Source organism: Bombina bombina, chromosome 2 (genome assembly GCF_027579735.1).
Source record: "Bombina bombina isolate aBomBom1 chromosome 2, aBomBom1.pri, whole genome shotgun sequence".
Lineage (NCBI taxonomy): Eukaryota > Metazoa > Chordata > Amphibia > Anura > Bombinatoridae > Bombina > Bombina bombina.
This window is the reverse complement of record NC_069500.1, coordinates 593,814,811-593,829,966: the sequence shown is the minus strand read 5'-3', so window position 1 is coordinate 593,829,966 and position 15,156 is coordinate 593,814,811. Positions and strand designations below refer to the sequence as shown.

At 42.0% G+C, this 15,156-nt stretch overlaps 1 protein-coding gene across 2 annotated transcripts in view; it reads left to right on the top strand.

Annotated features, from left to right (window-relative positions):
- The window catches only part of LOC128647917 (annexin A1-like), an 85,379-nt gene that overhangs the window by 26,023 nt on the left and 44,200 nt on the right, over positions 1-15,156 (top strand). For both annotated transcript variants that reach the window (XM_053700603.1, XM_053700602.1), the window contains exons 2-4: positions 4,684-4,766; positions 8,125-8,215; positions 9,513-9,607. In XM_053700603.1, the coding sequence (XP_053556578.1) occupies positions 4,689-4,766; positions 8,125-8,215; positions 9,513-9,607 (264 nt within the window). In that variant the 5' untranslated portion in view covers positions 4,684-4,688. The remainder of the gene's footprint in view (positions 1-4,683; positions 4,767-8,124; positions 8,216-9,512; positions 9,608-15,156) is intronic.

Sequence of the window (15,156 nt, the reverse complement as noted above, 5' to 3'; positions counted from 1 at the left end):
TCATAGTTTCCTATGTGAAGTGATGGGTAATGTAGTGATGACAGCTTACCAAGCTCTCCTGACATCAAATCTGGGCACACTGGGCTAAACAATAAAACAAAATTAACAACAATAAAATTAAGTACATGAACATAAGACCAAACAAAAAACCACATTCTTCTTCCAATAAGTGGAAGAGTTACGTAAAACATCTAAACTACTAGGGAGATTATCTCCCAACTGGCTGAGCACATTGAGTTTACAATTTAAGAACAAAACATTGCAATCAATGAGGCATGAACAGGATAATTATAACAAATATAGATACTGAAGGGTTGGTGACCCTGAACTACAGTCCAACTGTTAACCAATGAAAGTCCTTCAGGAGTCAGACCTAGGGGAAAGGAGAGAAAGAAGAAACAACAATACAGAAAAGTCACTGCAACAAAGGAGAAAAGGATACAATCAGCTTCAATGCGTTCATCCCTTTTCAGACTCTGGATTTTGGCTGTCTGTAGTCATTCTGCAAGACCTCTTCTTTTGTATCTGCTGCCAGACTTTCCTCTGAGGCAACTGGACCATACTGGACTCTTTGCTTTGCTGATCTTGTGTTCCCAGAGATTCTTCCAACTCTGGCGTAGGGATGTCTAGCTCTTTGCAGATTTTGGGGATATCCCCTGGTGTAGTGCAAACAAATCTCCTCCCCTGCCAAATGATTATTAGATGGAAGGGGAAGCCCCATCTATATGGAATGTTCATTATCCTAAGCAACAAGGTAAGAGGTTTGAGCTCTTTGCGTTTGGTTAGAGTTCTTTGCAAAAGATCTGCAAACATCTGGATATCTGCGTTTTCGTACTTGATAGGTTGCCTTTCTCGGGATGATTTCATGATCTCCTCCTTGACCTGAAAATTGGTAATACGTACTATCACATCTCTGGGGGGTTGTGAGTCCGGAGGCTTGGGGCGAAGTGCTCTGTGCGCCCTGTCAATATCTATTGTCTGAGGTGACTCCGTTTGTTTGAGGAAATTAAAAAGATCTTGTAGTTACTGTTCCAGACCAGATGCAGGTATAGATTCAGTTATCCCTCTGATTCTAATATTGTGCCTCCTGCTCCTATTTTCTGCATCATCTATTTTTTCCTCTAAGTCATGAATTACGTCATTTTGCTTATATATGAGCTTATGCAGATCTGACAGTGCTGTCGCATGCGTGTCTTGTGTGTTTTCTACTGCCTCCACCCTATGACCAATATCCGACAGTTCCTTTTTAAGGTCACTTATTTCATCTTTAATGCATTGCCTTACCTGCAAGATCAGGGTAGAGAAATCTTTTTTCGAGGGTAGTGACTCAAATAAGGCTTTGGGTACAGTGACAGCATCTGCCACCATTTCAGATTCAGACTCAGAAGAGGAGTACGCATTTACAGAGTCCTGGTCTTCTATGGGATTGAGTGTGACAGACTTGGCTTCTACTGTTTTGAAAAAATTGTTTACTGAAGGTGTAGGATGGCTTTTTTGCTTAGGGACTATCCCTTTTCTACCAAGTTTTTTAGGAGACATGATGATATTTCCCACTGGCTAGACGCCAGTTCTGCGTGATTAGAAAGTCTATATATATCTTATTTTGACTTCCCCAGGGCAAGGAGATTGTTAAAGTTATTCACTCTTCTAATGCATATGTCAAGAAAACTGCTGGGTTATATTTGCTGGACTGATTGATTGTGACGTAGCTGCATAATCACCCAGACTTTTATGGGATATAACTTGTATCACCCAGGGCCTACCTCTGAATTAATTCCTTCTTTCTCCTATGCTGACTTAGAGGAAAGTGTGTTGTCTCTATGTGTAGATGTAGCAGATCACGTTGTCTTCCCCCTTTCAGGCCTATCCTGCTCTTTTTCTTACGTTGATTGCCCTTATAGCATCCTTGCTCATGTCATGCAGTGATGGGATGTGTGTCCGCTTAGTTATATTTATATAATACTGGAGTGGTATGGTAGCGTGTTGGTGACTACATGTTTGCTTGCCGCCATTTAGCCTGCCCTTCTCTCTGCAGTTATAAAGATGGCGCGCTCCGCGCCCGGAACATTTGCGGCTATTACCAGACTCCTAGGTACAATTTGAAAAGAGGTCTGTTGCCTACCCCTTTCACCTTTAGCTTACCTCCGCTTCAGGTTAGCGTAGTTCTTCAGGAGTCCGGAGTGCGGTACTTGCAAAATCTAGCGTGGATCAAGACCTAAGCAAGCGTAGCGTTATATTATCGCCCCAGGCCCGATAACGATCCGTCCTCCAGCTTCACATTAGGCTGTCTGAGCTATGATTAGCCCAATCCACTTTGCTGGGCGACTTTTCCCCACTTCAGTTAGGCTTTTTAGTGCCACTCAGCCAGATAGGGCTCGGGAGCTCACTTAAGCCGCGGCCATCCTAGGCTGGCTAGCTCCGCCCCCAATCCTCTGTATTTTTATTAGAGAATACTTTGTCCCAATTTATGTTATTTAATGATTTCCTTAAATTGTTGAATTTTGCTTTTTTTAAATTAAAAGTCTTGGTTAAACCTTTAAGACACTGCTTATGAAAAGAAATTTCAAATGTGACCATGTTATGATCACTCTTTGTTACTTTGAGAATCTTTTGTTATGGCTACAGACCAAATAGAGGACATTTGGGAGGATCTCTAATCACTTTTTAAGTTTTTTTCTTAAAAAAAGCAGATATTTAGCATCAAAGTAGCAATCTTTAAAAACTTTGCCCATAGGGCATTGTTTCAAAATAATAATATTTTTTCCACGTTAGTTTACCAAACATAAAAAGGTACAATTCTGAAATATGTTGACTGCAATTGCAATCTCTTAAAATGATGGTAAATTTCAGACTTTAAGAATGTTGCATTGAAAAAATAGAATAGTGTATAAGTAATGCATAATATATATATATATTTTTTTTAAAAGTGTTTATAGTAAAATAATTATAATCGTACTTGGTATCTTTTGTCCCTCTGCCCCCCTTCATTTGCTATTTTTGCTGGGCTGTGACATAGAGTGCAACCCCACACACTCTCTACATAGGCTTCTTAAAGTGAATCTAAACTTTCATGACTCATTGCCTGGTTTTTAAAAATACTATTAAAAACAGGGGCACTTTCATTCATTAAAGTTTAAATTGCAGTATTTCCCAGTTTATATGCATTTCTTGCTTTTCTAAATAATGTAGGGACCTGTCATTACACACTACACTTTTAAAGGTCTTTCTTTGTATATCTTTAAGGAAATTTAGTTAATTGTCATCAAGAAATTTATATAAAAAAAAAATTAAGCAATTGTAAGTTAATGAGCAAAAGGTTAAATTGCACAGTGTCACTTTTAAAAACTTAATTATTGTGACTCTCTTTGTGCTTCAATGTGTGTCCTCTCCTTGAAGTCTTAAATATATTTTACCCACTGTTGCTAGACATAGGGAAACCAGGATACTTAGGGAAACATATTCTTGATAGGAAAGTTAACGTCTTCCATGAGGTTTTGGCTAGGGTTTGGGATCTTGCATAAAATATGCTGAAATAATTAGAAGGGTGTTGGCATGCATTTGTTTTAGACATGTATAAACATATCAATGTGGTATCATCTGAAACGTCTATATTTTCTTACAAATTAATGTGTAGCTCTAACATTTGCATACAGGTAGATTTAGAACTTGCAAAAGTTGTGGTATGGGAACAATAAACCCAAGCTAAAAATAAATAAATAAATAAATTGCTTCTCTGATGACCCCAAACAAAACATGTCAACTCATTACTTTTTTGTAAACACATGACACATGAAATAAATTAAAAACATCATATAATTACATATATACTATATATATATATATATATATATATATATATATATATATATATATATATATATATATAGTATGTGTGTGTTTATGTGTTTATATCTGTATATATGTCTGTAAATACATATGTACACATATAAATACATAAATATATGTATACATATATTTATATGTATATGAATGTATCTCTATGTTAAAACCCTTTGACCTCATATCTTTGAGCCCTTATAACTTTTTTGTGCAATTTTTTAAAAATTTTTTTTTTATTAGATAGTGTTATTATGAGCGTAACTATACTTTTGGAGTGAATTTTTAATGTTTTTTGTGCAACTTTTTAGTTTTACAAAACAGTTAACCAGAGCTCTGAAATCATGGTAATCAATTTAGCGGGAATCGCTTTCAATTCGGAATAAGAATGGTAAGCCCAATGAGCGCAATTACCCGTGATAAACCTCTTATCGCTTGGGCGAAAACAATTGTGCTCCACTCGTTATCTAGCCCTATATCAATTGCTTTGCAGTAGACTTGATGTATCCAGACTTTACTGAGTTGGGATTTTTAAGTTGTTAAGAGTGTGATCAGTTTGGCCAAGTGCCAAATTTTAGGAATTCTGAGTTTGCATTTATTGATTTGCAAAACGTTCCTAAATCCTTATGCTGAATTACAACATAATACCTGTGTTTGCATGAAACCTTAGTTTGCTGCAAATTATTTACATATTTCTTTATACCATCACAATTGGTCTTTGTGGATAATTTAAATTTCTAAACCTCACTGATCACTGTTCAGCAAGTGGAGATATACCAATCTGTTGACTGATTGCTAAATAAGTATATATGTATGTGTTTATCTATCTTTTTATTTATTTTACAGAAAAAATGGAGCAAGAACAAACTTCTTCTGTAGTTCAGCAGATGCTCAAAAATGGTGAACAGGTTAACCAAGAGAGTTGTACTGTAAGTATAACTGCAAATCAACTAAAATAGGAATGAAAATTATATGTGTATATATATTTTATTCAAAATTATTTCAAGTAAAATGAAATACATTTAATTATTTTGGGTTGTCTAGTAGCTAGAAATACATTTTTACACAGGAATAATAACAAAATGGAAATGTTACCTTCAGAGATTTCAGAGAAAATACAACGGTTTTAAAGACATGTATGGATTAGCAAAAATTCAAATAATAGTTATAGATGGAATCGCTGGAGCGGCTGTCAGGATTAAAAGGTAAGTTTTTGAAGAAAACGAGTGTAATGTCAATTTTGATGAATTAAAGTGCCCTTGTTTTTAAAAGGATTATTAAAAACCGGGCACTAATTCATCGAAATTGACCTTCACTTTAAAATGTTAGTGCACTATGAATATATAGCTATGTTTCACATGCACATGCAAAGAAAAACGTTAAGACTAAAATAGTGATAACTTTTACTAGAAGCATTTTTGCAAATACATGATTCATCTACGTGCATTTAAATTTTGATCGGAATGTACCTTTAACTAGCCGGTTTGTACAGCTCAGTGGTTATGGAGCCTATGTGGTAGAGTTCATGTGATCTCCTGGTAGGTCATGACTTTGAGCTTATGAGAGAGGAAGAATGGGAGGAGAGATGGCTGGCTGATGGGAGGGGAGAATGCCTTAGGTGGCATCTGAAGTGCGTCTCACCCACGTAGGTAGGCCTAAAGAACTACATAATTCCCTAGTATAATCTCCATGGGCAGAACCGAGCTCTGCTGCAGACTTGCTGAGGCCACTAACCTCTTGTAGTTCTGAGGAGTTAGCATCTCAACTTCCACCATCCTAGTTCATTTTGTTGGCTTATTTATTCTGTGTTATTGGTCTATCTTATACTTTGTATGGAGACACTCTTACCAATGGTATTTCACACCTTTAGAAAGCACCCATTGAATGTTTTTCTAAGTATTCTTGGATTTTATTCAACAGCCTGAAAGGAACATTGTACTTGTAGTTTTTAAAAAAAGAAATCTGTCATGCATATTAACCCCTTAACGACCATCGCCGTACCCTGTATGACACTGGTCGTTATATGCCCTTAAGGACCAGCGACGTACCCTGTACGTCGCTGCAGTCCTTGGCTTCTCTCTGGTGTGATCTCGCTCAAAATAGCAAGATCCTGCTATTTCTGCATGCCCCACGAGTGGGGCACTGCAGAAATAGATTTGCATAGTTATCGATACAGTCCAACCCACTCCCACCCTCCTCCCCCCTCCTCCAGCAATGGGCCGCCCACCTGCTTCCCTCATTACACTCCCACCCACCAACGTTCAGCACCACCTATACGTCGCTGCAGTCCAGGGCTTCTCTCTGGTGTGATCTTGCTCAAAATAGCAAGATCGTACTATTTCTGCATACCCCACGAGTAGGGTGGGAGTGTAATGAGGGAAGCAGGTGGGCGGCCCATCGCTGGAGGGGGGAGGAGGGTGGGAGTGGGTTGGACCGCTATGCCACGCAACACGTTAGGAAAAAAAAAAAGTGCCAAAAAGTGAGGGGGAAGGAGGGAGGAAGGGCAATGAGAGGGATCCTATGTGGGATCCATTGAGGAAAAATTGCCTAATTTGCTGCAAACTGGGTACTGGCAGACAACTGCCAGTACCTAATATGGTGGTAAGTACATAGAGGGGGGATCAGGGAGGTTGGGGGGTAAGGGGTGATAATACACTACAAAAAATCTAAAAAAAAAATTATAAAAAAAAGCAGCCTTTGGTGACCTTTGGTGGGTGGGGGAGGTAAAAGAGCTGTTTAAGAGGGGTTAGGGAGGGATCAGGGGGTGGTATGTGTCAGGTGGGAGGCGGATCTCTACACTAAAGCTAAAATTAACCCTACAAGCTACCTAATTAACCTCTTCACTGCTGGGCATAATACAAGTGTGGTGCACAGCAGCATTTAGCGGCCTTCTAATTACCAAAAAGCAATGACAAAGTCATATATGTCTGCTATTTCTGAATAAAGGGGATCCCAGTGAAGCATTTACAACCATTTGTGCCATAATTGCACAAGCTGTTTGTAAATAATTTCAGTGAGAAACAAAAGATTGTGAAAATGTTTGTGAAAAAGTGAACGTTTTTTTTTTTTTATTTGATCGTATTTGGCGGTGAAATGGTGGCATGAAATATAATAAAATGGGCCTAGATCAATACTTTGGGTTGTTTACTAAAATAAAATATATACTGTAGTTTTGATAGGTAAATATAAAATAAGGCTCTATTTCTGTTTAAATGTAGTGATGGCAATAATGCTGAAAATGCTTTGGTCTTTTGGAGAAGTTTTTGTCTGTCATGCCCGGTCCTTAAGGGGTTAAATAAAAGCATTTACATGCGTTGAAAAAAAAATCTATAATGATCTATTCAGTAAAGAAACACTATTTATTACAAAAGTAAAACAAAAAATGTATTTTGAAATACCCTCTTTTATATGAATCAAAGAAAAAAGTTGACTAAAATATCTGTTTATATCTTTTCCCTTAAACAGTGAAACAGATATACAATATTGATCAGAATGTTCATTTATAACTATTAGGGATACAAACATAAGCATTGATCACAATCCTTAAGAAAAGTTTATTAACTTAATTTAGATGTAAATTTTGTAGTAAAATCATTAGATTATCTGTTCTAGTATTGTGATTACCCCATAGATACATGCTAGTATATTACAGTAGAATAGTAATACATATTAGAGCAGTTTCTTTGTGCATTATTGTCCCTTTAAATTATGTACTAAATTTCACAGTTTAAAAGTAATTTTATATATGTTTTAGCTATTATTAAAGGGACAGAGCACCTTAAAATTCACTTTTCCATAATGTGTACTCAATGACCTATTCCTGCTGCATGGTATTAAATGTATAGCCAAAATAAACATAAAGGATTAACCTCCAATACATTTAATATGCTGCAACTGGTATAACGAGTCATTGGAAAAACATTAAGGGGAACATTTTAGTACAATGTCCCTTTAAACCAGGAACTGATTGTGTTTATTAACAAGAAAACAAGAGAAATGAGCATCCATGATGGATTGGAATAAAGATGTGCAACGTATTGGGGAAGTTTATGTGATGGTGAATAGTCACATCAAAAGAGAAAATAACCACATAAAATAAAGTTTCCAATAGAATGGAATAGTCCTAAATTTGTAAATCCAGTAAAACCCCCCACACTTTACATAGTTTTTCTACTGGGTGGAAACAGACCATAATGTAGTGTATAGACAATATTTTATGAATCAAGGGGGCATCTATACTTCTCTAATGTGATATAATAAAAATATATTATATGTTTACTTCTATAGCAAGTACATGGTGGGTCAGATACAAAACCACAGCCAAAGTTTGATCCAAATGAGGACGTTACTGCATTGATTAAGGCTATCAAGGCAAAAGGTAAGCAATTAGAAATGTTGTACAATTATATGTACACTCACACACACGCTCATATACACAGAAACACACCCACACATATATATATACTGTATATATATATATATATATATATATATATATATATATATATATATACACACACACTCGCGCTTATTTAGTTTTAAATAAGTATTTATTTAGTTAATAATTGTAAGTTTAATTTAGGTCTATTTTAATTATGTTAAAGTTAGGGGGGTTAGGGTTAGGGTTACGTTAAGGTTAGGTTTAGGGGTTAATATATAGTTTAATTTAGGTTGTTGCGATGTTGGGGGCTGGCGGTTTATGGGTTAATAGGTTTATTTAGTGGCAGTGATATTGGAGACCAGAGGTTTAGGGGATAATAACTTTATTTAGTGGTGGCGATGTTGGGGAGCGGCAGAATAGGGGTTAATATATTTATTATAGTGTGGGCAATGTCGGGGTGCGAGGGAATAGGGGTTAATAACTTTAGTATAGTGGAGGAGATGTAGGGGTGGCAGATTAGGGGTTAATAGCTTTATTTAGGTGGCGGCGATATCGGGAGCAGCAGATGAGGGGTTAATAACATTATGTAGGTGTCGGCGATGTCGGGGGCGGCAGATTAGGGTTGTTTAGACGTAGGGTTTATGTCAGGGTGTTAGGTTTAAACATATCTTTATTTTTCCCCGTAGACATCAATGGGGCTGCATTACGTAGCTTTTCATTCCGTGATTGCAGGTGTTAGGCTTTTTTCTGACCCACTCTCCCCATTGATGTCTATGGGGAAAGAGTGCACGAGCACGTCAAAACAACGCTTGAATTGTGTGCAGTATGGAGTTTAAAACCACCATCGCACGCACAAGCCGGCTGTTTCAAAACTTGTAATGGCTGCGCTATAAATAACGCAATTTTTGTTGCGTTCCTTTATTTCCCTATAGCACGCATAACTCGTAATCTAGATGTTAGATAACTAATTTTTTAAATATAAATACAAGTTTTGATTCTTGTAAAAATAATATTAAGAACATATGCACAGACCACAATATTAATTCACAATAAATACACACGCATAGAATCATCAATAACTTATTTCTCTCAAACACATTATGTACTTTAGAATAATTATTTGTGATGTTTAATATAAATTCATCCTATATTTATATACATTAACAAACATCCTAAAACAATATGATGCTTGTTAATTTGTCTAAACATAGCTCTTTGAAACCAAGGATTTTCAGAGCATATTTTAAACTCAGATGCTGTAAGTTAACCTGTTTTCTCTGTAATAATTTTTTAGAGGTAGATGAAGGAACTATTATTGACATTTTAACTAAGAGAACCAACGAGCAGCGCCAGCGGATCAAGGCTGCCTATCAGAAAGAAACAGGAAAGGTAGCAGTGCATTTAATCATATAGTCTTAATAAAAATGTCCATGCAAGCTATATGTAATAATGCAGATTGGCTAAAAATGCATATTTCTGTATCTATCTATCTATCTATCTATCATCTATCTATCTATCTATCTATCTATCTATCTATCTATCTATCTATCTATCTATCATCTATTTATCTATCTATCTTGACCCCACATTGTCAAGCTGCCATTCTACCCCACCTACAAAACACACTTCACACTTTCTGTATGGAATTGAAAGGCCGCAGCTCCTTTATTAACATAACAAATAAATATAAATAACATTAACTTTTCAAACAACCACAGTGCTTGCCCCTACTATTCATTCCACAAGCCCCGTCCTACCCAGGGGAGGGGCTATCACTATTAAACCAACCCCCTGCTGTTGAAACAGGAAGCCCCATCCACATCATTACAGGCATAAGCCTCTACCAACCAGAGCAAGCACCCTGCCACCTCTACCAACTACAGAAAGCACCCCGCCACCACTCACCCCCGGGTGAGAACCGCCACCCAGAGCCAAGGCCTTCTCAATCCCCTCTTTCAACGTGAAATTAAAAAGGTGTAAACCCACCTTATTGAGGTGAACCCCGTCCTTCAGGTAGAAGCACTTCCCTGATTCACCCTCAAACTCCACATGCCTCAGGCTCACACCCCCAATCCGTCTCACATACCCACTCACCATCCTGTTAAACTTCCGTCTGGAAGCCTCCAACCTCCCTGAATCCCACGCTGACCTCCACACCAACCGACTCTCAATCTCATACCAAACTATGATCACACCAGGAAAGAGCTTCCGTAAGTGCTCCATCCCCCTCTTAATATCCTACACCAACTCCTTCTGAGACATGAATCCAAGATCGTTCCCCCCTACATCTATTACCAAAATCTTAAGGGGAGAAAACAATCTAGCATACTCCACCACCTTTGCAACCAGCTGACCCCACTTTATAACCCGTACCCCGAACCACTTTATCACAACTTGCTCCCTAGACAGCCCTAACTGCACTCCATCTTCCTTCACAGCTGCAGCCTTCCTGGCCCAGTAAACGTACGAATGCCCAATCACCCAGCATCTCACCGGACCTGCCATGAAAAATTAAAGCCTTATCAGCTGCCACACCCCCTACTTACACCCTTATTCCCGGCCTGACATACCCCCGAAATTTCTCAGATCTCCACCTCCCAATCCTCTTAATCACTGCCACATCCAGACCCAACCCAGCTGCCTCAGTCACAGCCCCAATTCTGAATGAATGGGACCAAAACTCCATCCCCCCAAGCCCTAAGACCCCTAAGACCCTCAAGGCCTTCCGGAATACAGCTATAATACCATTAATTATACCACTAATATACCATTCTTCCTCGGGCGGAGACTGGGGTAATGACTGACTGCTGCCACAGGGCAACATACACCCCCAATCTCCCTCAAACTGATCAAACATCCTTTCCCATCTGATCCGTCTTGGACCTTCTCAACCACACCTCCACTGCCCCTTCCTTTAAAATCACCTAGTCCCCGCGGATGCCCCCATCATCCCTCCTATTCCATTCCACTATCTCCGATACCCTGAATGCCCCAAAAAAAGGCCAAAATAAATTCAGTCTTAAACAACGTCTCTTCAAACCATGAAAAACACAAACCTTTCAAGCAACCCACAACCCCTTTCAAAATCGCAAACATCACCGGCCTTTTGCCGTCCTTCCTCCTTTTTCCCCAACACAAACCCCTAACCACCATCCTCACCACAAATACAAATGAAACCAAAATGCCAATGCTGCTACCCTATTTTTCACCTCAGAAGGCGACAGCTTCTCTTCCCCCCACCTCTTCACCCAGGTCAACAAAACCCTCAGCTGGATTCCCTCAGTCCCCAGCAAATGCCTTCCCCCCTCCAACTCACACCATTTCCTCCACATGCGGGCATACGCCCTCCATGTGGTACCAGCCAAAGCTCCCTGAATCAGACTGAACACCCCATACCACCCAAACTCCACAGGTCCCTTGGTCAGGGCACCCCTTCCTCATCTGCATCTGGTGCTGGCAAGCGGAACCAATCCCACTAGAAATGGGACAAAGAATCAGCTATAATATTTAGCTTGCCCAGTACATGGATAGCCCTGAAAGATACGTTGTTGCGCAGACATTCCAACACAAACACTCTCAGTAATCTTACCACTGATGGGGAATTAGCCATCAGCCTGTTAATAGCCATGACCACCCCAAATTATCTGAGTGAAAGGTGACCCTCTTGTCCCTCAAAATGTGGGACCACACCCGCAGCGCGACAACCTCCCCCCAGCTGGCAGGCCACGCTTCCGCACATCCCTGGGCCCCCGAAGCATCTGTGTATAAAGCTGTCGTCAGACCAACCTACTTCCTGGATAATCAATTTTCCATTAAATTCGTCCAGGAATGCAAGCCACACCCTCAAGTCTTCCTTCAGCTCCCTCGTCAACCTGATATGGTGTCGCGGCTCCGACACCCCGACCGTTGCCAATGACAGCCGGTGGCAGAACACCCTGCCGATCGGGATGACCAGACAGGTGAAATTTAGCTTACATAGAAATGACTGCAGCTGCCGCAACATGACCTTCTTAACGGCCAATGTCTCCCCCAACACTTTTTTAAGGTCCTCCAGCTTGTCGTCCGGGAGCCTGCACTCCATACGGATTGTGTCCAGCTGGATACCCAGGAAACTTAATGAAGACACCGTACCCTCCGACTTGTCCGCCGCACCTGGGATCCCGAAATCATGCGTCACCTCCCCAAAAACCTCTACCAGATGCTCGCAATCCCTGGAACCGGCCGCTCCAACAAATAAGAAGTCATCCAGGTAGTGTACCACTGATGATTTCCCAGACTTCTGCCTAACCACCCACTCCACAGAAGAAGTATGAGCAGGAGATCGAGCAACCAATAGGAAGGCACAGGTCCACAAAGAATGAACCCTCAAAACAACAGCCCAGCAAATGGTGGCATCTAGGGTGAACCGGCAACAGTCTGAAAGCTGATTCCATGTCTGCCTTAGCTAGCAATGGTCCTGTCTTTCACACCAATGCCGCTCTATCCAATGAAGCATAGTTCACCGATACCAGCTCTGGATCGATGCCATTGTTAACCGACAACCCCTTAGGGTGCGAAAGGTGATGGATCATTCGAAACTGTCCTGCCCCTTTCTTGGGTACCACCCCCAGTGGAAAAAGCCACAAACCCCCCAACGGCGGCCCCTATAAAGGCCCTGCCATCCTACCCAATGCTACCTCCTTGCACAACTTCTCCCTCACCACCGATGGAAACTCCCTGGCCGATTTCAAATTGCCCCCAAACACCCCCACTTCTTGTTCTTTAAACGGAATAATGAAACCTGAACTAAGCTCCATCAGCAATAACTCGGCGTCCGCTGCGTACCCCCACCTATTGGCGTACTCCCTTAGCCACGGTACCATCCTTTCTACCCTCACTGGGGTCCGCGCCCGCATTACCCACCTCTCCAGGCTTGCCCCCCTGCCGCACTTTCTTGAAACACTTGGTGAAGGAATTAATTCCCCCGCACCCTGAGCACTCGTGCTTGTACTTGCATGATGCCCCAAATCAGAGCAGAGGCCTTTGTGGATAACCGTCAACGTATTTCCACTCCCTCCCCCGCTTCCTGCTCCCTGGCCCGTCAACCCGAAAGGACTGACCCACCTAAGAGGCATCATGATTTCGACCCATGTCCCTATCATCCCATCGCATTTCAGGCCTCACCGCCATATGCTGCCTGAAGCTCTCAACGTACCGCCACCAGGCCGCCCCACCATACGTCCGATACGTGCTCGCAATCTTGTGATAATAACAAAACAACTACAACCCTTGTTCAAGAAACTTCTCACTCAACACACTCGCTAAGATGGACCAATTCCCAAATGTCTTGGGCAGCTTCCTCCAACGCTTCTTCCTCTCGTCGTCCTCCTTCTTCCCCTTATTCTTATCATCTTCCTTCACCTCCAGCACCTGATCCAAGGGAAGCAATTACAGGATCTCCAAGAATTCCCTCTTCCAGATCTTCTCCCTCAACTCACTAGTGAGGTGGATACCCAATGGTCCCACCGAACACAAGCAAGGCCTCCTTAAGGCATCCTCCGGCACCTTAAATGTCTCTCCACTGTTCGCCACTGTACTTACCGTGGCCACCGTACTTCCCCCTGGCTGTGAGACCACCGCCTGAACCTCTCCTCCCGGCTGGGCCCACGCTGCTGCTGGCAACCCCCCAAGACCTTTTGACATTTCCAAAATTGCAATTAAACCCTTCAACCCCTTCCTTCTCTCCTTCCCTCGTCTGGCCTGCTGTTCCCTTCCCGACTGGGGCCTCTCAGTCTCCTGACCATCTCCTCTCTGTCTGCCACTAGGAGGTGTCTCACCGGCACTCTCCTGGCAGGGGACCTCCCCCTGCCGTGTCTGCACCTGTCCCTGGACCTGTCCACCCTGGCCCAAGTTGGTGATACCACCTCTGTCCCTCCAATCCTCCTGTTCAGTGGCAACCTGGACCTCCTTCGCCCTCTAGATGAGTCCCGCCTCCTCAGGGGGGTATGCTCCCGCCCCGTACCAGGTCTGGACCTTGCAACCTGTGAGGAAGAGGAACCAGTCAAATCCACCCCTCTACTCCCTCCTCTCCAACCTCCCACCCCCTTCCCTGCCTCCTGCCCCCTCCCCGTGGCGGGGACAACAACCTCAAAAGCTGCACCAGGGCAGATATATCTCCTACCTGTAGATAACAAGGAAATGAAAGAGGCGCCATATGTGTGAATCAATCACCATAAAGTATAAGCACATATAAGATTCAGGGTACTCACAAAGTGTAAAGACACCCAAATGTGCCAATGGGCACAGGCTGGCTTTCAACAGCAGGCCAGCTAGCTGTATCAGGGCAGAAGCTGGATACACAGGAATAGTTTCCCAAAAAGGTGACTGGACCCAGGTGTAGCTAGACTGCTCCAATTATAGCAATCAGGAGGATTAGAGGGAGGGTAAACCAAACCTTCCCAGGGTAGCGTAGAGTAATGCACACATCAAATGAGAGTGAATAATTATAAAAGTTATCTCCTACCTGGACAGCTGTTACTGCTCCTGCTGATGTCCCTTCCAGTGGGTCCTCTTCCTCCCCGAAGTCACAGCTGGCTTCCAACTCCAGCGGCGGCTCCGTCCACAGCTCCAGATCCTCCAGCACTTCCGCATCCCTGGCAGCTTCGCCAGCCACCTCTCCCATGGCTGTAATGGCACTTCCCTCTGCAAGACAAGAATAAACCATCAACATTCCTAGTTTTTTTTTTGCACCCCCGCCTGCCAAGCCCCCCCTTCTCCACCCTCCTCCTTATAGGTCACCCCTCTTTTTTTTTTACCCCTGGCCCCACCCGTATCCACACCCCTTGTCCAAGACCCCCAGCTACTGCTGCCCCAGCAATCCATTCTACCCCCCTCCAACCCCCATGCCTCCCCTCCCTCTAAACACCACCCCATCCACCTTCCCAGTACCGGGCCAACCT